The 26966-nt window shown below is 30.0% G+C and overlaps 3 protein-coding genes and 1 long non-coding RNA gene across 4 annotated transcripts; all 4 read left to right on the top strand.

Moving 5' to 3' along the window:
* Nucleotides 1–919: 919 nt before the first annotated feature.
* LOC105120989 (uncharacterized) lies at nucleotides 920–3224 on the top strand. The gene is made up of 3 exons (XR_841456.1): nucleotides 920–1136; nucleotides 1417–1527; nucleotides 3068–3224. It is a non-coding gene; the product is annotated as an uncharacterized LOC105120989 (long non-coding RNA).
* Nucleotides 3225–13659: 10435 nt separating this feature from the next.
* Nucleotides 13660–17347, top strand: HKT1 (high-affinity K+ transporter 1). The gene is made up of 3 exons (XM_011019449.1): nucleotides 13660–14860; nucleotides 16516–16746; nucleotides 16882–17347. Exons 1-3 carry the CDS (start codon nucleotides 13683–13685, stop codon nucleotides 17078–17080), a joined length of 1608 nt encoding a protein of 535 aa, XP_011017751.1. The 5' UTR covers nucleotides 13660–13682; the 3' UTR covers nucleotides 17081–17347.
* Nucleotides 17348–18924: 1577 nt separating this feature from the next.
* Nucleotides 18925–20831, top strand: LOC105120991 (phospholipase A2-alpha-like). Its single transcript, XM_011019450.1, has 4 exons — nucleotides 18925–19197; nucleotides 19290–19332; nucleotides 19556–19681; nucleotides 20466–20831. The coding sequence occupies exons 1-4, from the start codon at nucleotides 19063–19065 to the stop codon at nucleotides 20639–20641; spliced, it is 480 nt and encodes a 159-aa protein (XP_011017752.1). The 5' UTR covers nucleotides 18925–19062; the 3' UTR covers nucleotides 20642–20831.
* Nucleotides 20832–24343: 3512 nt separating this feature from the next.
* Nucleotides 24344–26526, top strand: ABCI17 (non-intrinsic ABC protein 3). Its single transcript, XM_011019451.1, has 4 exons — nucleotides 24344–24559; nucleotides 24666–24998; nucleotides 25794–25981; nucleotides 26115–26526. The coding sequence occupies exons 1-4, from the start codon at nucleotides 24517–24519 to the stop codon at nucleotides 26367–26369; spliced, it is 819 nt and encodes a 272-aa protein (XP_011017753.1). The 5' UTR covers nucleotides 24344–24516; the 3' UTR covers nucleotides 26370–26526.
* The last annotated feature ends 440 nt before the right edge of the window (nucleotides 26527–26966 follow it).

Raw genomic sequence — 26966 nt, forward strand, 5'->3', positions numbered from 1 at the left:
TTGTTATGATTTTTTAAAAAAATTATCTTTATCGATTTTATTATTTTTAATATTGAGATAATTGAGAATTATAATTGTAGATTTTATAATAAAACATTATAGATTATTATGTATGTTTTTTTTTGTTATGAGTTTTTCTAAAAAAATTTATTCATTTTATTTTTTAAATATTAATATGTTAATAATTTAACTTTATATATTTTTTTAAACATTATAAATTACAATAATTTTTTACATAACTTTTTTATTTTTTTCATAAATCTATCACAACACACAAATATACCACAATCCTTCAAGATGACGCGGGTATGGAATTTAGTTTTATCTCAGGTGAGTGAAACTTTAACCTTGTCAATTTTAGATTCTTTTAATCAAGTCTGTATTCTCCAGCGATAAATAATTAAGAAAAAAACACTGTACATCTCATGATTAGAAAGATTGTGGGGACTACAACTCAACATCAAATAATTTTAACAATTCAATATAAAAGAAACCTTTTAATACCTGAGATGTTATTTCGATGGTAAATAAATTTACTTTATATATTATTATTTTAAATTTGAATATAAAATGATGACAAGTTCATAAATATATTGAATGAGCCTGAGCATTCTATTTAAAAATAATATTAAATTTTGATTAAAAAAGAATCGTATCAAAATAAAAATAAAAACTTACTTTTTAGATGTAAGTATTTGAACTTAGCTACAAATAATTTTTTTCTTGAATAAATAATTAAGATTTAGTCAAATCAAAGTTGTAGCTAAGACAGTTTTTGTCACCAATTTATTAAATTCCTTTTCATCTTATTTATCAATAAAAAAAAAAAATTTCATCCTTAAATTTTACTTCTCTAGTTTTTGTTTTCATCCTTAAATTTTACTTCTCTAGTTTTCTTCAAAAAACAGGAAGATAATAACCCATGAACGTGATGTTAGCAACAATCAGTTACTTTGTCGTTTTGTCCACAAGTGATCAGGCAATCTCTCTCGATCAGACTTTGGCCCAACAAAAGAAATAGTTTCTCCCAGTCAGAGGCCAAGAAGCCAAACCCAGTAACCTCTGATTGACAATTAAATTAACCAGAAAAAAACTTGAAGACAAGGAGTGGTTCTTCTTGGCCTAGTGAGAATGAGGTAAAATTCTCGACTTTTTTTTGTCATAATGTGTGTTGTCTTTTGACCGGGTTGTAAAATTTGTTTAAAGATCTGTTTTTTTATAACGGGTTGCTAAAATTTGTTTAAAGATCTGTTTTTTTATTGATAATTCTGCGCCTTGATCCAGTAGAAAGTTTTTATGGGATTTACTTTTTGTTGCTGTGTTCTTGATTTGAGTTTATGGTGGGGCATTTCTTGACTAAAAGATGCTGGCTTTTCTCTCGCTGCGATGAGCTTTCTTTTGGTTTTTGTTTCTCAGCTTGAAATAAAGGACAGTAAGCTTACAATGGCTGGGAGAGGTCCTGAAGAAGTGAGAGTGGTGGTCTCTCCTGGTCAAATTTGTCCACTTGGTGCTCCCATTGATCATCAGGTTCTGTTTAATAATTGTTCTTAATCTTTATGTAGCGTTGTGATTGAAAATCAATACCAGCAAGTTTTATCAATTCTGTACCACTGTAGATTCTGTGCCTGGTTCGTAGGGTCTTTCAATATCCGAGGCCCTTGAGACCCGAGTAGAAAATTTTAGATTTGTTTCTTTTCAGAACAATATAAACCAAATATAGGTATCTCATTAAGCTCTTTGACATTGTTTCTGGACTGACACTTCTTCCCTCCGTCTTGTAAGATGAGAGATCGATCTTGCATATATCGAAGTCCAAATGTTTGACTATTGATGTCCAGGATCATATGTTAAACATCCTTTCCACATCTGAATGTTGTCTCCCTTTTTCTTTGGTGAATAACTTGGAGACAGCTTCATGCTTGTCAGCAGAGAAGCATAGTTATAAGGTCCGGCTTGCCTGTTCCATGTTAAGCGAGTTAAATTTTCATGTCGGCAGCTTGACTCCGTTATATTGTTTTTTTATATCCAAAACAAGGACAGTAAAAAAACAAAATGAAACAAAAAAATAAAATTAACAAGGTTTTACCTTAGATTTTGTCTAGGTTACTTGAATTGCAAGTTGACTCACAAGATCATTTAGGTTTGACAAGGTGAACTCCCTTGATAGTTCAAAATTAAAACCAGCCTGGGCGACCCTCAGTAAATCATGTAATATAACGAGTTCTGAAAAGTAAGATATAACTTTGTTGCAATTAGATCATGTGAAAAGCCTGGTGCACATATTTATATACTAGGTGTAAGCCGAATAAGAGTTCTTCTCTAGCAAAATACTTATTGTAGTTGCCAGGAGATTCTACAGGCTTGTTCTATAGGAACAACTTGCTTCGCTGGCTCACATCGGGAAGGCCTTCAAAAATCCTAGTAGATACTGTTTGTTTCATTTTTTTTTATTCTTTCCGTTTAATTTCGGATTTTCAGTTTTAATTTCAGATTTTGTTTTCCTTTTTCCTTTCTCTGTTAAAATGAGAGGGTGGTTATTAACCTCCGTATGGTGCTCAACTGTTCATTCCAATCTATATGGGTGTATTTGATGGGCTGGAGTCGCATATCTGCTGGCTTTCGAAATGGTAGGCAAATTTCTCCAATAATCGCACCTGCTTATTGGAATTTGTTTTCATGCATGTCTTATTTGTATACGAGGAGGATATGTCCTCTCTGTCTTCACTATCTTCGTATCTTTTATCTCAATATAACAACCAAATGCCGCCTTGAGAATTCTGGGCTTGATTAGTTGATACTGCATTCCATGCAAACAGCTCTGTACCTGGGCCTTTGATTTCCTGAAAGAAGCATCTCTTCCATGGATGTGTGTGGCCCTCAGGCTCCTATATCCTTCGTATGCATTCTACTGTGGGATTATCCCTATCCTTGGTATGAACGCATGTTTGTCAAGAACTGATCGTTGCTTATTTCATACTAGCTGGGCTGCTCTGTCTCAGATACAAAGATTATCCCAATTCTTTTAAAGATTTCGGTCTCTCTGAATCTTACTGTTCTGCACAAGCAGGCTGATTGAAAATGAATATCTGGGTCTGAAAAACGACATATTGGATCTATCAGCAATTTTGCTTTCAAGCTATGCTTGCCTTACTCGCATGAACTGCAAGGTGATGATCGGATCCATGTGCTGTATTCTATATTTTCAAGCAAGACTACCTCTAAAATCCGAGCTCGTTCCTCCTTAAGATTTCATCAATAGTCGATTCCATATTATTTCCATATTAGATTTTGTGGATTTTTCAATCTGACTAACCAACGTCTTTACTTCAGTAAGCTGAAAATACAGAAGCGTATAGCTAGCTACTTTCCTTGCTAGCGAAAAGAGAGAGAATATCATAATTTAAACATATCATCTTTTTTAGCAATGAATTATCTTCCTTTATGATAATTACGAATTTTTTTAACTTAATTTTGATGAATGGAAAAATTACGGTTTTAAATTAATTATTAATTCTTATTATAAATAAAGCAAAAACAATGATTTTTATATATTATTTTAAGACGCTGTAAGTGTGATAATATATATCAAAGGTAAAACAATTTTTTTTCATTTTCTTTTTTTTATCCCTTATTAACTAAATATGATATAAAAATATTCATTTTTTCTTCTTTGTTATTATCAAATACAATTTTATTTTTATTTTTTATTTTCTCTCATTCATTTTATTTTAATTACATCATTTTTTTATTTTATAAAAAACAATAATTAAATGCTAATATACAATTACTTGTGTAGGTCTAACATTTATTTAAAAAATTATTTGTTTTTATTTTTTTACTTTAAATTAATATTTACATAATAAAGCTTGGAATTTAATAAATCACAGTACATCAACGATATATGTTAACTCTTGTTTATTTTCACGTTTCAAAATTATTTTTAAAAAATTTAATTGTTTTTATTTTTTTATTTTAAATTAATATTTTTTTAGTGTTTTTAGATCATTTTAATGTGTTAATATCAAAAATAATTTTTTAAAAATAAAAAAAAATATTATTTTGATATATTTTCAAGTATTTAAAAATATTTTAAAAAACAATTGCAATTACACTCTTAAATAAATATTTTATTTTTGGTTATTAAACGTTACGTCGCTTGATAATTTAATTTGGTTTGAGTTTTATAATAAATAAAAAAAATTAATATAATATGATATAAATAAATATTTTATTCTTGGTTATTAAACTTTACGTCGCTTATAATTTGATTTGGTTTGAGTTTTATAATAAATAAAAAAAATTAATATAATATGATATGATTCAATTTAAAATTCAGATCATCTAGTGGCTCAATCGAATCGATTAAAAATCTATAAAGCTTTTTTGTTTTCATTTTCTTAAATCATTTTAACTTTTAAGAAGAAGGACCCAAAACATTGAAATTTGCAATCCGGCTCAGCATGAATCCATATGATTCCACGATCACTAGATAAGCAACCATTTCTGCTAATTAATGTGTGGCAATTCCCCGTCCTAGATTAAAAAATGCAAAGGTGGAAACTCCACCATTGTGATAGTGTACTGAAGCCCCAGCAGCACCACTACCAGTTGCCATAGCGAGAGAAAGCAGTATTTATTTACGTCAGGCATGAATACAGAAAGCTTAGAGTTTAAGAATGAGGGCAAATGGAGAATCTATGCTATGGTTGCGTGCATGCTTGGAGGCTGCCATTTCCAGGACTGAAGCTATTACACATCCGCGTGCGTGCTTCACATGTGAGTCCCGACACACGTGAAGCATATGAAAGACGTGGTGATTGCACTTGGCAGCATGGCCTCACGCACGTAATTTGCAGGAATGCATTGAATAATTTCACTAGTTGAAGAAGGAAGAGTCCGGCTCACCGTGGATCCACATATATGATTCTACAGTCACTTGATTGTTGATCGTACACAAAAATGAATGCAAGTGGGGATCACCTAGTATTTTCTCAGGCAAAACTACAGTAGACGTGCCCTTTAGAATTATTTTTTTGCTCGTGGCCGAAAACATCAGATGAGCTTGCCTTGAGGGGTAAAGTGATTTGCACGATGCACGATGTTAATTTGCTATTATTTATTTGGTTGCGGGGGGTAATAATGTTTTTTCATAACAGTACAATTACTTTATTGGTCTTAAAAGTGAAAAAAATGAGAATTTTTGGTTAGAACCTTATAATAATTGCACAATACAATTACTTTATTGGTCTTAAAAGTAAAAAAATGAGAATTTTTGGTTAGAACCTTATAATAATTGCACAATCCAATTACTTTATTGGTCTTAAAAGTAAAAGGATGAGAATTTTTGGTTATAACCTTGTAATAATTGCATGATTCAATTGTCTGATAATCATATCAGATACAAGTGAGTGGGGTTTAGCAGCCATGTCCAGATTCTTAACATTGTTATTGATTTTATTATTTTTCAATTCCAAAAACTTTGCAACCTGTATTTAGTTGAGTCTAGCAAATAAATAAGATTTAAATTGTTTGGTTGTGAAACCCAAGATTAATTTTATTTAATGTTGAGACGTATAATTTTTTTATAACATTTTTTTAAATTATTATTGAAATATCCTAAACAAAAATTCAAGTTCAGAAATTATTTATAAACAACAAATTATCACAAAAATATAGTTTAACTTTTAGATTTTAAAATTCAAATTATATCGTTTCATTGAAATAATTTATTTTTTATATTTATAAATTTATTATTCCTTTAATAAAAATTCTATCTATTTTAATTATTTTTTTAATTCAATATTTAGATTTGACATGATTCACGTGCTTGAATCTGACGATAACCATATCAGACTTTAATAACTTGGATATGACACGCTATATCAAGATTTTTAGATTTGACATTGACAACCATGTCAGACTTTAATAACTTGGATCTATATCAAGATTTTTAGATTTGACATTGATTTTAATATTTTTAAATTCAAAAAGTTATGATAGATTTATGTTTAGTTGGATTTGACAAAATCTAAATTATTTGAAAGAGAGATTCAAATTATTCAAGTCAAGCATTTTATATTTGTTTTTTAAAATTAATATTAACTCGTTAACAAAATTTATTCTGCACGAACCTGGTAAATCAACCACAAGATCTGTCGATTCAAAACTCGTATCAAGGTTTTATATATATGATATTAAAGAATTCAAGGCCTTTTACCGTAACGTTAAATTGAGAAGAAGTAGAAGAAGAAGAAGAACAACCATTAATGCTGGTCATGCATGGCAATTCACCGCCAGGGCGAGGTTGAACTTTTTTTTTCTTCAAAGAATTGAATTTTTTTGTTTTAAAATATTTTTTAATACTTTTAAATTTTTGAATATCAAATATAAAATATTTAAAACATATTATTTTAATATATTCTCAAACAACCAAACTCTTAAAAAACAAAATTTATCATGTTTACAAACACCCGCAGAAGTGGAAACTCCACCATTGTAATGGTGCAGCGAAGGCCCACCAGCCACAAGTTGGGTGCGCCGAGTGGGGAAGCCAAAATCATGTGCCCCAAATTTGAAGTGTCATCTTCATCATTCTTCATTACTGGGTCAGCCGACACAGGAATGATAATCTTCGTCGTCGATCTACAACCCTTTTCAGTTTTCATCTACCCACCATGGACATCAGAAAGTGACATGGGTTGCAAAGACGATAGCCCCAGCGAATAGACTGGTATAAAGCAATAACAATAAATCATAAAATTATATATAAAAAAAGAGATAGTTGAACATTGTTGGGATCTTGAAAAAATTATCCCCTGGGGCAAGTAGAAAAATAAACAGGATGATGGATACTCGTGTGATATAATTTTTTCTATAATTGAGATGTTGGCTCTAGTGATGGATGATGTCTCTTTCTTTCTTTTTTAATCAGTACCGATGATTTGTTGATCATTTGAAAAGGGGTTAATATTTATTACATTAAAAAGGTTAAGAATACCTAATCCTTGAAAATAAATAAAAAATATCAATTCATCTTTTTTTCCCTGTCTGTCAAGACGCTTGTGGTCGAGTTTTGATTCCAAATCTCAAGACAGAGTGAGTTGACATTGTAAACTGAGAATCCAGTGAATATAGTTTAGTGCTCCTATTTGTTATTGTAAAAGTATCTGTGCAAACACGCTAATGTCCGAATTAGTCTATTATGATGAAAATGATTTTTCATGTACAGTCTTGGGAAAGGACGGACGTATAATTGAAGAATAAAGATATATAGTGGAAGTTCCTTTAATGGAAACTTGAACGTGTGCTAAGCAAATTACCGAACTGTGGAATCAAGTGATTATTATTATAATCACTGAGATTAGTGGTTTCTTCCACTCAATCAAGTGAGCTTTAAAAATAATTGAGGTGGGGGGATTTAAATCTGGATATTCTATTTCTTCTTTGGTATACTTTGGTCTCTTCAGAATGCTCCTCATAATAACTTTATTTTTTATGAAATATATATTAAGATGATTTGTGTATATATATATTAAGATGATTTGTGTCATTCGTTTTCTAGTGTGTTGCTAGTTGGGTGAAATGTAATGGTATAAATTTCTACTATCGTGGTTCAAGCTTACTTCATTCTTTAGATGGTATTGTTATGTGGACTAACAGAACAAATAAAAGAAATGATTCATCTTGGAAACCTTCGGCGCCTAGAGGCATGTTGAAGTGGAATGTTATTGCGTTATTAAATAGCTAAACTTTCAAGAATTGATGGTATTCTCAACGATCATGAAGGAAGATTTCTTTGTTATTTTTCTTGTTCCATAGGTAATATGGATTCTAATGGAGCTGAGGCCTTGACAATTAAAAAGGCTATGCTTTTAAGTATTGATTATTGCTAAGCTTTTACAAATCAATGAGCTGTGAAATCATATCTTACAACATAATTACTTGGATTAAAGAAAAAAATATGTTTTGTGCCCTCGAGGCCTTCAAATAGAATTCAATGCATACAATCAACTTTATTTTGTGAGTTTTGATCATGCTTACAGAAAGAAGAATCATGTTGTAACTTATATGGCAATGCAAGAATTTCTATACTCTCCACTCGGAATGCTCACATGATCGAGGTATATAAATACTTTGGATTACTAGGTAAATGAATATAACAACATAAAACTCAACACATAAAGCAACTCTTGCTTGCTTCTTCAAACCTTTACGAACCTTACATTGTCTCATTCCTCACACCCTATGCTCATCACTCTCTTGATATATAAATTTTTTGGGTCACCAGGTAAGTGAACATGGCAACAACATAAAACTCCACACACATAGCAACTTTTACTCACCTCCTCACACTCTCATACACCTAAAGCTTATGCTACTTGCTCTCTTTCTCTTTCTTATACTAATGCAATTTCAATGTTACTTGGCAATATAAACATTGGCAAAGAAAGATTATAGGTTGAAGTTTATCTTGTAGTTCCATATGGCAAAAAATATTAATTAACTACCATTGTCCTTATCTAATGTATTGTTTATCTTTTTAGAAAATTACCATTTAGAAGACTATATATATGATAAAATAGGATTGCAATAGACAGTTTGTGTTTATAAAATTGTAATTTTTATTTGATGTGATGTCAACATGGGAGTAATTCATTTGAGTGGTGTGAGGCTACTTGTTTCTTATTTTTTATAATTCTAATTTTTTATAATAAAGTTATTAGGATTCTTTCTTTTTGTTAATATGTTTCTATTGTTATTCATAACGTGTTTCTTGGTGTATAAAACTTATTTTATTTTTTGATATTATTTGGCATTAATTGATTTGGTTGAAAGAATTGCCACTGGATAAGATCTTTCACTGAAAGCATTAACTAATTTATTTTTAAGGCTAGTCTTATACTTGATAATAAAACTAAATTGTTGAAAATAGGTTTTAAAAAATAGCTCATTTTACCACCTGTAAAATGACTTTTGATGCTTCTTATATATCTTTTTTGTTTTTTTAAAAAAAACATTATATTACATGGCCTACCTCTTCTTATAGTTTCTAACAGACATGTCAAGTTTGTCAACTATATTTGAAAGACCTTTTAGGCCAAAATAGAAACAAAACTCCTCTTTTCTAGTGCATTTCACCCATAAACTAATGGCCATACATAAGTTATCAATAAAAATCTAGGCAATCTATTTAGATGCCTCACTAACAAATATGAAGTTAGTTGAGATTTAATTCTACCTCATGCAGAGTTTACATACAACAACTATATCAATATAACCACAATATGTACATCTTTTGAATTAGTCTATGGTATACATCCTATAACACCAATCAATGTTATCTCTTTACCATTATCCCAAAAGGTTAGTGAATTTAGGATACATTTTGCAAGATCTATGACCTCTTTACATGATAGTATAATGAGTTAAATGACAGAACAAACTGCCAAGTATGCTGCTCATCTTAATTTGCACAAATGAGATATGCAAGTTTAATGCAAAAAGGTTCTATTCAAGTTTCTTAAACAATTCAGTACTAATTTATATTTAATTGATCTACCATCGAAGTTCTATATCAATCTTGTCTTTAATGTAACTGACCTTAAAACATATCATAGTCCTTTACCTTCGTTTAAATCTATTGCCCTAACAAATATCCCTCATGTTCAACTTATTACTGAAATTGTAGATTCCATATTGACACATCAATTTGTGTTTCAGAAATTATAATCCTTATTTGGTGTGATGCTAATATGGGAGTGATTTTCTTAAGTGGTGTGAGACTATTTGTTTCTTAGTTCTTGTAATTGTTGTTTTATACAATAAAGTTATCAAAATTCTTTTCCTGTGTTAATACTTTTCTGCTGTCTTTTATACTATGTTTCTTGGTTTATAAAACTTATTTTCTTATTTGACATTATATATATTACATTTTTCTCATATATCCACTGACTTGGTCATTGTATGACCCCCTATTTTGATAAAGAAAAACTCGTTTTTTAAATGAGTGTAGATGTTACCCTGCCAACTTGCTTTGGATAATGACCTAGTTAATTATTCTATTAGCCCATCAACTAGGCCAAGCCCAATCACTCCACCAATACAAGTTCAGAGTTGTAAAAAACTCAATATAATCTAAAATTATCATTATTTTATCAAAATCCAACAATAAGTTTTTAAGCAACCCAAATGCTCAATGCTAGATAATTAATTATAAATAAAATGGCTCAGTCTTTTAATGTAGATTGCATAGTGCAGTCCACGGTAAAAAAACTAAACTGTTTTTTATTTTTTTCTTTTTTAATTAATATTTTTTATTTAATTTAGTTTATTAATATTAATTTTTTTTATTTGGTTATTAAAATTTTATGACAGGAATTTCGGGTTTGACAGGTTAATATGAATTTTTATTTTTGGTTTTTCTTTTTAATTATTTTTTTGTTAATTTAATTTTTTTTCTATTTAGTTATTAAACTTTCATAACATGGATTTCAGATTTGATGGATTAATCCAGCTAATTCTGGGTTAACCCGTAATTATTTTTCCTATTCAATTATCAAACTTTTATGACAAAATCTCAGGTTTGACAGGTTAACCTAATTTGAACGGTTAACTCAGTTAATTTAGATTTTTTTCCTTCATTAGTTTTTTTCTTCATGTAGTTTTTTTTCTTTGTTTTGTTATTTTAAATTAATACTTTTTTATGTGTAGTAGTTTTTTTTTCTTTTTTTTTGGTCTTTTTAATTATTTTGTTAATATTACATTATTTTATGGTTTTTCTTTTTAATTATTTTTTTAATTTAATTTGTTATATTAAGTTTTTTTTCTTCTATTTAGTTATCAAATTTTCATGATACAGATTTCAGGTTTGATGGGTTAACCTGGTTTGATGGGTTAACCTAGTTAATTCAAAAAACTTTTCATGATTTTTTTCTTCTTATAGGTTTTTTCTTGTTTTGTTTTTTCTTTTTAAATAATCTTTTTTTGTTTAATTTAGTTCATTAATATTAATTTTTTTTCTATTTAGTTATCATACTTTCATGACATGAATTTTAGATTTGACAGGCTAACCTAATTTGACGGGTTATTCCTATTGATTCAATTTTTTTTAATCTTCATTTATTTTTCTTTCCAATTTCTTCTTTTAATGTTATAACTATAACTAAAATATATCAACCTTTCGTTGTGGATTGCACTGTACAAATCTATAGTGATAGACAAATATCTTTTAGTTGTATGTTTTTCTTATTGCTTTTTTCTTTGTTTTTTTTCTTTTTAATTAATTTTTTTTGTTTGATTTAGTTTGTTAATATTAATTTTTTTTTTCTATTTAGTTATCACACTATCATGGCACGGATCCCAACTTTGATGGATTAATCTAGTTTAGTGGGTTAACCCAGTTGATTTAGATTTTTTTTTCTCTTAATTAGTTTTTTTCTTCTAATGTTATTTTTTACTATTGATTTGATTGAGAAGTAAATTTCATGATTTATTTTATTTATTTTTCATTAAATTATCGTAATTTCATGAGAGGATTTTATTATACACCTCCTCGCAAAACACTATTCATTGGAACAATGCTTTGCCTTTTCTTCTTTTTTAATTAATTTTTTTTTGTTTAATTTTATTCTTTAGTATTAATTTTATTCTATTTAGTTATTATATTTTCATGATACGATCTTATAGTTAAATTCACATTCAAGGCTCTTGGGTTTGGTGTTACAACCAAACCTAAGGCTCTTGAACTTAACATTGTAGTCAGATCCACTTGAACTTGAGTAATACAAGTTTGATATTATTATTAATATTAAAAATATTGTTATTTTTATTATAATGAATACTGCTAATATAATAATTAATAAATTTGAAAAAAAATATTATTAGTTATAGGCTTTTTTTTGCTCTTTTATTTTTTAATTAATATTTTTTAATTTATTTTATTAATATCAATTTTTTTTTATTTAATGATCATACTCTCATGATATGGATCTAGATTTGATGGGTTAACTTAGTTTGACAGGTTAAATCAGTCGATTCAGATTTTTTTTTAAATGGTTTTTTTCTTTCAATTTCATTTTTTAATATTGATTTGATTAAGAATTAAATTTTATGATTTGTTTTGTTTACTATTAATTAGATTATTATGATCACATGAGGGAATTTTACTGTACTTCTCTTTACAAAGCACTATTAATTGGAATAATATTTTACTTTATTGTTTTTTTCTTTTTTAATTAATATTTTTTTATTTTTATTCTATAATATTATTTTTTTTATTTTTAATTATTACATTTCTATAACACAGCTTTGTAGTCAGATCTATATTTAAGGCTCTAAATTGCAGTTAAACCCACTTAAACTTAGATTACACATATTTAATATTATTATTAATATTATAAATATAATTTTTAAATCAACTATTATGGATAGAGTCAATACTTTTATATATAACTTTACAAAAGGGGAACTTAATATTCTTATTTTTTAATTTTTTTAATATTTTAATATAAAAAAATAACCTGTAGCACAGCACGAGGCACCTCCTTCCTAGTAATCAAACAAAGATGATCATTTGGTAGGACCGACATGGTAGAGAAAAATGTTTGTTGATGTTATTCCATAAAATAATTCAGGGATCATGTTAAGGCCATCATGACTGAAGTTGCTGATCAGCTTGAATCTGTCCAGTAACAAACTACACATCTAATCGAATCAGCGCATTAGAGTCACGTCAAAGTTCCAACTCTACGCCTGCATTATTTGATGTGTAACCTTATCCCTGGACTCTCAACATTTTTTACAAGCTCAACTGTGTATGTTTTCTTTCGAAAAATAAAATAAAATAAAATAAAACAAGACAAGACAAAGGCACAGTATTATTCTAGATCAAATTAAATTATTGTTGTTAGAGGGCATAAAAAATTCCGTCTGAAATCTGAGCAGTTTCCTACACTTGTATTCCTTTGCTGTGCGTGTGGTATGCATACTGTGCACAGTTAATGAAGAAATTGTTGCAGGGCATAAAGATTAGAAGTTAAATGATTTTCATATATGTAATTTCATTACAATATCAATAATATCATTTCATAATTAAAGCATCACTTACTTAATTCAAGCTCAACGAAAAGTTTTTGTTTGGACTCACTTTTCTATTCTGATAACTTCCATGAATATCTTTAAAATGTTAAATTATATATATATATATATATATATATATATATGCATAAATTAAGATTAAAAGATAAATAATTTTCAAATGTCATTTAATTAAAATTAAAATCAATAATGTCACCTCATTAAAGAATCACTAACGTGATTCAAACCTTGTAATTGAAGCTAAAAGAAATTTTTTGTTTAGAATCACCTTTCTATTCCGATACTGCATATATTCTGGTTTTACCAGATTGTTCTCCACACATACCTAACCTTCGCTAAACAGTTGCGAAATACTATAAACTATCATTCCTATCCCTTTGATTTCTTTTTCTATTATAATTCCACTAAGCTTGCATGGTTAGCAGCCACTCGTTCACAGTGAATTCCAACTAAAGATTGAGTTCTATCACTAGCTAGCTAGTTCGCTCAGTAGGGGCCGTATTGGTCCTTTATAAACACCATATCCCATTGAGGTGGAAATTAGTTTCTTGTTAGTAAAGGTGGAAATTAGTTTCTTGTTAGTAAAGATGAAGAGCTTTGCTTGTCTTGGTAAGAAATTAGAGCACCCTCGTAATTTCTTTTGCAACAAGGTATGTTGCTTCCATAAATCTTCCATATGTTCAATCCAGTCCTTCCTTCGTGTGCTAGCCTTTCAGATACACCCTTTTTGGGTTCAACTTACTTATTTTGTAATCCTTTCCTTGGTTGGACATATGGCTTTGAAGGTTTCAGAGCCAAGACCTGGCTCATTAAGGCCTGCAAGCCTTGACATCTTCTTTACTTCTGTTTCTTCAGCAACAGTTTCAAGCATGTCAACGGTGGAAATGGAGGTCTTCTCTAACACCCAACTTATCATCATGACCATTTTGATGTTATTGGGTGGAGAGGTCTTCACTTCCATCCTTGGACTTTATCTGTCGAGGGTCAAATTCTCTAAACTTGAAACCAAGGAAAGTAGAGTCCTTTCTGTTTACCACAATCCTCCAAAACGTACCAACTTTCCAGGGCTAGAGATTGAGAAACCAGCCAATGTAGACCTAGAATATAATCTCAACTCTTTAGACAATGATCATAGTCTCAAGTTGAGCTCACTTAAGAGCCTTGCTTGTGTGGCTTTGGGCTATTTTTCAGTTGTTCACATTACTGGTTCTAGTTTAGTTGCTATGTATACAAGCCTTGTTCCTAGTGCAAGACAAGTCCTGGGCAGTAAAGGAATTAAGATTCAGACATTTTCTGTGTTCACCACAGTCTCTACCTTTTCCAGCTGTGGTTTTGTGCCTACAAATGAGAACATGGTAGCTTTCAAGAAGAATCCAGGACTCCTACTCATTCTCATCCCTCAAGTTCTTCTTGGAAACACATTATACCCATCATGCCTGCGGTTTCTGATCTGGATTTTGGAGAAAATCACAAGGAAAGTAGAGTTCAGATACATTCTGATGAATACTAGAGAGATGGGTTATGGCCATTTGCTATCCTTTTCTCATTCGTGCCTTCTCGCTATCACAGTCTCGGGGTTTATACTGGTGCAATTCATACTCTTTTGCTCCATGGAGTGGAATTCAGGAGCTATGGATGGTCTGAATCCCTATCAGAAGTTCATGGGTGCATTGTTTCAGGTTGTAAATTCAAGGCATACTGGTGAATCTATTGTTGATCTCTCCATCATCTCTCCAGCAATCTTGGTGCTCTTCGTGATTATGATGTAAGTCTTTCTTTCTTATTTTACATGTATATATCTATGCATGATATATTTATTTAATTATGGAAAGTCCATGCATTAAATCTTATGATTGGATTTTTGTTTTTGGTACAAATTTTGTATTTGTACAGAATGTCACTCTGATTATTTTTCTTTATACCTTAAAAATTAAATATTTCAAACATACTATGAGCTTGATATTTAAATTCACTTTTTGAACGTTCAAGATCACAGGCCATATATCCTTCATTAAATTCTTATTAGATAGAAAAACAGACGGAGAAACAAAAATTGCAATTCTCAAGTAATCAAGATTTTTTTTTCCCAGGTTGCATGATAATTATTTTGAGCCAAAAAAAAGAAGAAGGAATGAAGTGCATGCATTAAAGCTAATATTTGTATATTGAGACTCTAAAAAACAACTTATCTCATGCTTTTCTTTTTGAAATACTGGGAATCATAATACTGGCCACAAAAAATATGAGCTCCGCGTTACACTGTTACGTGGCCTGCAATTCCCAAACGAATAGTATTGTTTCGATCTCAAAAGGAAATTCCTGTCAAATCCAACCACAACAACGATGGTGGGGGAATCTCATACCCTGTCCATTAACTCCTTCCTCTGCGCCAAATGGATATCATGTATGCATGGAGAATTAGATCGTGACCATATATAATTATGACTTTCTAGTTGAGCCTCCCATTTTGCCTGGTCATTGCACAGCGCTGAATTTAATATTAAGTTCACTTTTGATTTTTTATTTAAAATATTTAAGTTTTATATTAGTCGAGCCTCCCAATTTATTTTTTTTATTAGATTTTGGGTTTGTTTCTCTGGATCATTTTGTGTTTGGCCGGGCAGCATATATATATATATAGTTAACTCTTTCTCTCCTTAATGTATGTATATGGATTGATCCACTGAAAGTGGATGGAGTATAAACCCTATTTAATTTAATTAATTGTCCCAAAAGCACTACATACATACATTAATTAATTAATTACTTTAGATATGATAAACAACCAAGAAGTGGATCTCTAATGAAAAGATTACTTACTTTGAAAAGAAAAAAATAATCCAAAATATATTATTTTGACTATGCAAACAGAATCAAATCTATTAATCATGCATTGAACAGTACTAGAAGCTTATCATAAGTATATTACTTGCACAAATTTGATTCTTGTTGTTGCTGTATGACGAATTGCCCCTTTCAAGCTCAAATTCGTTTCAACTGGAATAAAATCATCTCTAATATTTCATTTCTTCTAAAAGTCTAGCTTCCTGTAGAATATATATATATTTAAATTCAAAGAAAAAAGTTCCAAGTTGTCTTCAAAAGGAAAGAAAAAATAATGAGGTCGAGTGCTGGCTAGGACCCCTGCTTCTTTGGATGATTTGATGCTTAACCATTAAGGTTGACTAAATATATAAAGCACAATCTAATTATGAAGTCTAAATATAGGCTTACCTTCATTCATGGTTGGGGTTCATTTCTGCATTCCATTCTTATAAGCCCCAAAAAAAATGCTATCACACTTCTTAAAACACGACTCATCAAAAGTTTGTCTACAAGATTGAAGTTGTGTTAGATTAGACCTTGTCTGAAATCCTTGTAATCTTGGATTTATTTTTATTTTTATTTCTGTGTTTGAAGGTATCTGCCACCATGCACTTCACTTATGCCAATAAAGCAACAGGAAGAGGTTGATTCAGAAACTGGCCAAAAATGCAAAAACCAAAGGAAGTCTTTGGTTCATTGCCTGTTGTTCTCACCTTTATCTACCTTAGCCATCTTTGTGATTCTCGTTTGCGTCTCAGAGAGAGAGAAGTTGAAGAAAGACCCCCTCAACTTCAACGTGCTCAATATCACCATAGAAGTCGTAAGGTATCATAAATTCTTATCACAGAGAACGACTGTCCAAATCATTTATTTTTTTTATGTAATCAAAATCTATATATGATCGACTGTGTGCATAATATATTTAACTAACTCCATAATGAAAAATTAATCATTTTGTAGCGCATATGGAAATGTCGGGTTCTCAACTGGCTATAGCTGCAAACGACAACTTGAACCTGATAGCTCGTGCAGAGATGCATGGTTTGGATTTGTTGGAAGGTGGAGTAACATGGGAAAATTTATCCTCATCTTAGTAATGTTCTTCGGAAGGCTTAAGAAATTCAGCATCAATGGTGGTAAAGCTTGGAAGCTCTCCTAGCCAGTAATTAACCATATATCCAGGACGTAGTTGAGCCTTTAGAAGAGTCCTTTCTAACGTAATTAGCTAGTATGCATGAAGTGATTGGGCTTGGAATATAGTGATGTTCTCTGAGCCCTAACTATATCGTATAGATTATGAGTGAGCTTGCATAGCTTTGTATGGACTGCAAATCTCAACTTGTAGATGGTCAACTATTTTATAAAGTAATGTTGGGTTGGTGGGTTATGGAATGAGTAATTAATGGGCCATTGGCCCTTTTGTTTTTTTTTTAAGTTAGGACTGATTAGGAGTCTGTTGGCCCTAATATATTTGTACAGGACAAGAACATTTGGAAAGAAATGGATAGCAAATTAGGGTTACCGTTAAGAACAGTAAAAACAAACGAGGGATTAAATTGCCATCTCGAAAAAATGGGTATAATTACCTGATACTAATAACATAGAAGAGTAATATATCGTAAATATATTGTAATTATAACATAAATATCATAAAAACAGACTATCTATAAGGATTCTATATCTAGCTGCTAATAACATAGAAGAGCAATATATTGTAAATATATTGTAATTATAACATAAATGTCATAAAAAGGACTATCTATAAGGATTCTATATCTAGCTGGTAGGGTTATATTTTGAGGGGTGTTAATTAATTGACCCTCTTCGACTTCCAAAAATATATTAATAATTATGACTTATATTATATAAATTCATAATGTTTTATATGATTGATCTCCATGAAATATTAAAGAGATAATGAAAATTAAAAGGGTTATATTTTCCACTATAAAGAAACAAAGTTATCAAATGTTGCATATTTCAAATGATATATTCATAAGAATAAGGTCCAATTTTTCATATTACTTTGATCTTCATAGCTTAATTAATTTTAAATAATCAGTTTTTTTTCTTACTGTATATGTTATTTAATTTTCTTGGTTTATCTGGTTTTAAATCATTAATATTGAAATCTAAATTAACCAAGACAATTTGCCATGTTTTAGATTTGCTTAACTTTTTTTGTTAGAATTCACATTATTTTATTTTTTAAAATACTTAATATAATTCCTAAAATAAAGTATAAGGTTTTAAATGACCTCATTAAAAAAGCTTCCTATATATGTATTTAGACGTTTATGAAAAAAAATACAAGATTTGTTTTAGCTTTAATTAAATCAACTTACATCCTATATTTTTTTTTAGAAAAACCCAACTGAGATTAGATTGATTTATAGGGTTGGTGAGTTTAGATTTATTTAAAATTATGGTAGCGGGTTGGATTTCATAAGTTAGATAAATTAATTTTAATTAACTTGAATTAATTAAAATTATATTATTTTATTTTAAAAAATCAAATAAAATTTTTAATTTGATAAACTATGTTATGGTTTGATTTATTTTGCAAATCAACTTCCATCCTATATTTTTTATAAAAAAACCCAACTGAGATTAGATTGATTTATGGGGTTAGTGAGTTTAGGTTTATTTAAAATTGTGGTAGCGGTTATGATTTAAAGTATTTTTATTTTAAAATTATATTAAAATAATATTATTTTATTTTTAAAAAAATTAGTTTTGATATTAACATATAAAAATAATTTAAAAAGATAAAAAATAATTTATAATAAAAAAATTTTAAAATTTAAAAAAACATGACATCACGTTCCAAAACAGACATTTGATATCATTGTAATCAGTTACACAATTTTTATTTTTTAAACCATTTTGGAGTGTTTGATTGAGAGGTGGTTGAAAGAGCAAGATCACAAGAGATGGACCCTACAACGACCCCGCAGTATCTTCCAATTTTAAACATCTCACTTTGGTCAGAAGGGTGAGTATGAACAACACTCCAAAAACGTATCACGAGCCATTACAAGACAAACCTCCTCCTTTTCTTCAGTTTCTCAATAAAACATTTTCTGCCCATATACTCTGCCTTTAAGCAAAACCAAGCTTCATTTTTCAGTCCTAAAAACAATGGCAAAGGAGTGCCGCAACTCATTGAAGGTAGCCCTTCTCGTTTCTTGTTCACTCCTTGTCCTTGCCTTTTCATCCTTTTCTGTCCAAGCACTCAACATTGGAGTCCAAACAACCGGTTCTGCTATCTCCCTGGTTTGTTCTTTTGATCATCTCTCAGTTTTTCGTTATTTTTTCTTGTAATATATACAAGCCATAATACTTGAAGATTTCTTCGTTTTCCTTAGAGCAAAGACTGTAGCAGGAAATGTGAGTCAGAGTTCTGTTCAGGTGGGCAATTTTCTTTACAATTATTTATTTTCTTTCCAAAAAGACAGTTTGATCTATCTATTACAACAAACAACAAAATCTATAAAAAAAAATTTACAGACACAATCGCTTTACAGTAAACAATTTAGGGTTGTTTCTTTTTTTCTTTTGTGCTTGAATGTTCTGCTCATTGAGTTTTAACAAGAATATGGTCAAGATTGTTGTTGATTTATGTGGATGGCAGTGCCACCGTTTTTGAGATATGGCAAGTATTGTGGGCTTCTATATAGTGGATGCCCGGGAGAGAAGCCTTGTGACGGTCTTGATGCTTGTTGTATGAAGCATGACGCCTGTGTGCAAGCAAAGAACAGTAAGTTCTCATTCACCATAAGAGCATGGCTCCGTTGTTGGTGTAATTTTCTTTAAATTTCTTCGAGTACTTCTCAATGTATGGTCCCTTTTCTGGTAAAAGGGAGATCAACTGTTTAATTGCAGCTCCCATAGATCTATACTAGGGGGTGGACAAATTGGTTACAAAAAGGTATCATGAACCGGGGGGGTGGGGGGGATTATTTGACTATGCCAAAATCAGTAGTTGTGATTTGATAGAAAGATAAATATTCCTTTCCCTTTCCTCCTTCCCTTATCTTTACGTTGAATTACTATATCGAGATAAAATAGCAGGTAAAATAGCTGGTAACAATTGAGGTAGTGAAAACATGCACCCCTGTTTTTCTATTTTGAAAAGAATAAAAATTCATTTCAAAATTGTAATCATCTCTGTTTCTCTTCTCAAACATGTTTCTATTATATATATATATTGTCTTAGAACACCAAGCACATAATTAGAGGCAAGGCATGCAATACCCTAATCATAGAATTTTTTTTTATTTAAAAAAAAGGCACAAACAATGCCTGTCATCATTAAGAATTACCACGGTAATCAAGTGTCGGTGGAGATGCATAGAAAATAAGTCGAAAGTGAAAGCTAAATCTATAGATGAAGTCACCATTAGGATAGGCATATGGACAGCTATGAATTTGGTTGCTTGTGAGTGTAACTGACAGGAAATTTGCTGTGATGTGTTGCTTGTGATTGTAGAAGTAATGATTTATTTATTTATTATGTGGGGATGGTGCATTATTGCATGCAGATGACTATCTAAGCCAAGAGTGCAGCCAAAACTTCATCAATTGCATGAACAATTTCAGAAACTCAGGTGCACATACATTTAAGGGGAACAAATGCCAAGTTGATGAAGTTATTGATGTTATATCTTTAGTCATGGAAGCTGCTTTGCTTGCTGGAAGAGCTCTTCATAAGCCATAGATAGAATCAACTCCAAGTTTACTTTCTTTAGTCTTTATTTTCCTTGCTTTGTCTTTATTTATTTTTTTCTTTAAAAAAACTGACTTTTCTTTTCCTTAATTGTATACAACTTGAAGTTGTTCGGTCTTAAACAAACTATTAGGCATGTTCTTCGTCCATTCATTTCGTGTCCAAATTCTCTGTATTTTCAGTTGATGTGTGCTCTCACGGGTGGCCATGGCGGCTTCTGAAATCTCCATTTTCTAACTATATATGGGTCCATTCCTTCCGGCTAAAAATAGAATTAAAGACTGATTCATGTTGCAAAACTCATAGAATTCTAATTCCTCTTTCCATATTCACGAATCCAAAGGTAACATAAGCCCAAGAGCTAGAACTTGAGGGCAGTTTCTTCACTTGGACTGGGTATGTTTGTTTTGCATATTTTTCTGCGTTTGCGGTACAAAAAATATAGTTACATAATACATTAAATTGTGTTTATACAAAAAAACTCATAGAATTCTAAATCTGACTAACTATATTTTTTTTAAATTATAACCATAAAAGTTATCTAAAAAATAAACATAATTTTAGTGGTGGTTTATTTATACGGCTGCAATTGCTTTTAAAAACAAATCATCACATGTAAATGTTTAGTAACAAAGAACAACAATTTATTTTTAGTGAGACATTGTACAGTTCATGTTTACAAAGTAATTTTTGCTGAAGTAGCTCTTGCCTACTTTTCTTCTTCATTGTTACTTTTTTTAATGAACAGTATAAGTGAAATTTAATTCACTAGTACTATTTACATGAATAATTTTAGTTTTTTTTTAAACAGTACAATGAATTATAAATTCATTATTTTTTTAAGTGAACAATATGAGTAAATTTTAATTTATTTATACTGTTCATTAAATAATTAAAAAAAAAACATTATAATGAATTATAAATTCACTCACACTGTTTATTTTTTAAGTAAACAGTGCTACTGAATTTTAATTCACTATCACTGTTTATTGAATAGTTTTTTTAAAAAAAAATTGGTGCAACGAATTATAAATTCACTCGCACTATTTATTTTTTTAAGTAAACAGTTCTTCTTTAAAGAAAAACTAGTTTAGAGTGAATTAAATTCACTTGCACTGGCATGTGAACAATATTTTTTTCTGAAAAACTAGTATAGAGTAAATTAAATTTACTTGTACTATAATTATAATTTTTTTTTCTGATAATATTTTATTTAATTTTATTGCACACTCAAAAAATCATGGAAACTGTAGTTTTTTTGGATGAATTTTGTACGTAATGGAATTGTAGATGATTTAATGGAATAATAAAAAATATTTTATATAAAGTATTATTTATTTCATAATGTAATAGTAGTAATTAAATCTACAATATTTAAATTTAAAATCATTAATATTAATATATATTTTTTATTTTTTAATTGTGTTTTATTTGAAAATTTGAAAGGAGATCGTTTGATGACGTAGCATTTACAGAATTTGATTGCAATCCTAATTTTGTTCTTGATGATATTTTTACCTGATATTATTGCACGCTTGAGAAACCATAGAAAATATAGTCCTTATTGGATAGATTTCATATGTGATGAAATTACACGTAGTTTAATATAATAATAAAAAATATTTGATATTATTATTATTATTTCATGATGTAATAATAATAGTTAAATTTGTGATATTTAAATTAAAAATCATCAATATATATATATAACCTTAATTTGAAAAATATTCTTTTAACCAAATATATTAAATTATTTTTTATTCAATCTCAATTTCAATCACAGTTTTAACCAAATATATATTTTTCCAAACCAACCTCAACTAAAAGTACTTTTTATAAAATAATTTTTTTCAATTCATAACCACAACAACTATTACAATATCAAATACACTATCACTTGTTACAGTTAATTTTAAATTATAATTAATTATAGTTGTTTCAGTTGATAAATTTTATTGACTTTGCAACATTTAAATGGTTATGTTAATATAATTAATATTTAATTGTTTTAGTCACTAAAACGTCTAAGATTAATTTAATTTAATTTAATTTAATTTGAAAATTATATATCTAAGTGAACAAAGAGTGATTTGAGAGCTCAAAGCATGATCGGTAGATGAGCTCCAACCAATTAATACTAAAAATTAGTGGGGTTAATACTCTTTAAAATTAATCCTGATTCACACTTTTACATTAATTTTTTAAACATTGTTGACTAAACAATGTTCGCAGGATATAACTATAAATGTTACCCGCGGTTGCCGTGGGCCAAACAATTTCTTTTTAAAGTAAAAAAAAAAAAAGTGGTAGGTTAAATAAAATTCAAGTTCTAAGTTATTAGTGAAATTTAAATATTTATAAAAAAAAATTAAATCCAAAATATTTGGATTATTAAATAACTCAATGTTAACATAACTAATAAAAAACTTAAAAAAAAGAGTCAAACTTAAAAAGAAAAAACCATCAACATAAAAAATAGAAAGAAACTAAGTAAATTTAGTTAAATCTTCTAAATCTAATCTAATCCTAAAATATCTTACAATTTATTAAATTATAAACTTGAGTTCAATCCAATAACTTAAATATCATCCTATTTAATTTTAAATGATGAAATGTTTTTTAAAAAAATTATTAATAAAAATTATAAAAAAGGAAAAAAAAAAGAATGGGGCCTAAAAACTCATGGGAAAAACCTAATGATGATGAAATTAAAAAAAAAAGAATTAGGACAATATTTGAAAGATTAAAAAATTATAGGGGGTGAAATTAAAAATTATTTACAATATAATTGATTATTTATGATTAAAAAAATAGGGGTGAAATAAAAAAACATTATTGAGTGCTAACCTAATAGAACCAAACCAAAAATAAAAGTTCAAAAAAAGATAATTAAACAAAAACAACAACAAAAAAAAAGTTCAAAAAAATGATAAAAAAATTAAGAAGATATTAATTTAGAAAAAAAAAAAGAAAAAGAAAAAGCAAGACAAACCATTTACAATAATTAATGTAAATATAATAATTTTAAATAAGAGAAAAGGGACTAAATTAATTAATTAATTAATTAAAGAGCTTGTATGATTTTTACATAGTCAGTACGAAAAAAAAAAGAAGCAATTTTACATTAATAATTTTATTATGCATTAAAAATATAATTATTAAAATAACTTTGCAATTTTACATTAATAATTTTATTATACATTAAAAATATAATTATTAAAATAACTTTATATAATTCTTAAAAGATATTTATATTATGATAAAAATAAACTACCTTATCTTTTGGACAAATAAAATAAAATAAAATGACCAAGAAGCAAAATACTAATTATACTGGAATAGTTTATTTTATAATATAATAAAACAAAGATGAATTTTGAAATTCATAATTATAAGAAAAAAAAATCAATATTTTAGCTTTTAGCACGATGTGTTGTATGCACGTGGTGGGTTTAAGAAATGAAGTCGTGGATTTAGTTCCTTCTCTAAACATCTTGATTTTTCTTAATATTAATATTTTGGAGGAGGGAGGGGAGGAAATGGGGATTTGAAATCAGTCCTCAAAATGTTACCCATGTATGAATTGAGTCCTTGAAGACATAAGTTGTAAGATGAGTCTTCAAATCATTTGTTATCCTCAATCCATCGGTTTAGGTTTATATATATATATATATATATATATAGAGAGAGAGAGAGAGAGAGAGCAATTGTTTTTTGTTTTTTTTTTGAAGGAAAGGATTATCTGAGGAATCACGAACCTGGTCCATCGTTCCAACGAAAACTGGGGCAGGCTTCTTCTGCTGCCCATCTATGTTAGAATGAGCAACACCACTACCTAACCTGCTTACCCAACACAAAATACAATAATGTCTCTGACTTCACTTTACCAAGCTGTAGACGTCTCTCCAGGTAAAATCACTCTTCAACAACAGCAATCTCTTTATTTCTTGACTTATCCTGTGTTTCCTGTCTTGCTATTCAAACCCTTTACCGTTTTCTCTTCCTTTGTTTCCAGGTAACGGGAATCAGGAACCCCTGTTGGCTGTTAACGTAGAAGCAGCGAAAGATGGGGCAGAAGCCAAGTTTAGGATACGAAATTTGACTAAGGTTTCTGATACTGGGGTGCCCATATTGAGTGGGATCAATATGGACATACCTAAAGGGATGATTGTGGGGATTATAGGCCCTAGTGGAAGTGGAAAGTCGACGGTTTTGAGGGCACTTAACAGATTGTGGGAACCACCTTGTGGGACCGTGTTTCTTGATGGTCATGATGTTAATGATCTTGATGTTCTCGGCCATCGCAGGAAAGTTGGGATGCTCTTTCAGCTTCCTGCTCTCTTTGATGGTTAGATTGATTTTTTATTTCTTTTTCTTACAGTTTCATTTTGACCCATTGGTTTATCAATCAAAACCTGCATAAATATGCTTGTCAATGTTTAATTCTTGCCTTTCCAAGCTCGGCCAGTGTTCTGAATTATCATTATAGTTAGTAAATTTCTTGTAATTGGTAGGGTGATTGAGTTAATAGTCCAGTGTAGATCAGCACAGAGGGTGGCATGTATTTTGGTATAGAGTGCTCCTTGAAATCCAGTCCCAAAATAGCACAGTGCTCTCCGTAGATTGTAGCTCAGGAAGTTTTTGGCCTTTTCGATTATGGAATCCTTAGAGAGTACTCTAAAGATCAGGTAGCATGCCATCATAATATTGATTGGCAGGCAAGACACTGGTTGTTGTCATCTGAAATTTTAAATAGCTACAAGTTTCTTAGCTACGTTATTGGATACTTCTCTGTAATATTATGATGGCAGGATGCCTGATTGTTGTAATATTTTGATTAATCCATATGCATGCCAGCTAAGTATTTCACTGTCATGCATTCAACCACCATCACGTGCCTTCGCCTAATGCGTTCCAAGTCCCGACACAATTTCTGGACTAGATTCGTGATGGAAATCACATTGATTCTTCCTTTGGGGTTGGGATGCAGCAGCTTCCCCCTGAAATTCCAGTTGTAGCAGCGGCAGCAGACGGCAGTAATAGCACTTTTTATCTTCTGTTGACTTGACGGATATATGCCTGGTACCTTAAAGAAATGCTATGTGATTTATAGCTAACTGACCATTGATTTAAATCTATTCAGGCACGGTTGCAGATAACATACGATATGGACCACTATTGAAGGGGAAGAAGCTTACTGATGACGAGGTTTACAAGTTGCTTTCGCTTGCAGACCTTGATTCTTCCTTCTACAAAAAGACTAGTAATGAGTTATCTGTCGGTCAAGCTCAAAGGGTTGCACTTGCTAGGACCCTAGCTAATCAACCAGAGGTAATGCCTATTGAAATGTGCAAAAACTCTTGGTTATGTTTTCATGCCTCCAAATTTTTTTCACGCACTTGCTAAACTGCTTTCAGTTGGCCAATATATGCTGTTCTTCTGATTATATTCTGTGTTTTGAAAGGTTTTGCTACTGGATGAGCCTACTAGTGCATTGGATCCGATTTCAACACAAAACATAGAGGAGGTTCTTGTAAAATTAAAGAAACAACGAGGCTTGACAGTTGTTATTGTCTCTCACAGCATCAAACAGATCCAGAGGATTGCTGATGTAGTTTGCCTACTTGTGAACGGAGAAATTGTTGAAGTTTTGAAACCTGATGACTTGTCTGAAGCCAAGCATCCCATGGCACTAAGGTTCCTTCAACTCGGTTCTTAAGACTTATTTCCCGATGCTTTAATTCAGGCGATTGCCCTAAAAATGATATCTAGCAATGCAAGTATCCTACTTCTTCCTTTTAATATACTGATGATCATGCCAGCACTATCAAAACATATTTCTATTAATTGTTTTGTGATGAATAATTTCTTACCAAGGCTACGGAATTCAGTTGAAAACATATACTAACAATAATTAACCTTACTGGAAATGCATAATCAACTGGGTTAAATCCTCGAGTCTGTTTTTCAACAGCAAGTGCTCTCTCATCATGGGATGCGTCATGGATTTCTTTTGTAGAGGAGAGTTTTGATGGTGCTATATAGATAGCCCATGGTCCAATAACACGACAATAAACTTTAGAATATGCGATCAAGAAAGAAAACTTAAAAAGAGTTTAGGATAAATTAATGACCAGATTATGAGACTCTGAACTGTAATAGTTTTGGTCAACAGTGTTCCTGTGAGAACAACTGTTACATAAAGCATGTTATCTCATTTCCATTTTACCGACGAGAATAAACTAAGAACATGCATATCTACCCCTCAATTGTTTCTGCATTTTCTTCTTCTGTGGTAATTATAGCTTGATTGAAT

This window comes from Populus euphratica, unplaced genomic scaffold (assembly GCF_000495115.2).
Source record: "Populus euphratica unplaced genomic scaffold, PopEup_1.0 scaffold31.1, whole genome shotgun sequence".
Taxonomy (NCBI): Eukaryota; Viridiplantae; Streptophyta; class Magnoliopsida; order Malpighiales; family Salicaceae; genus Populus; species Populus euphratica.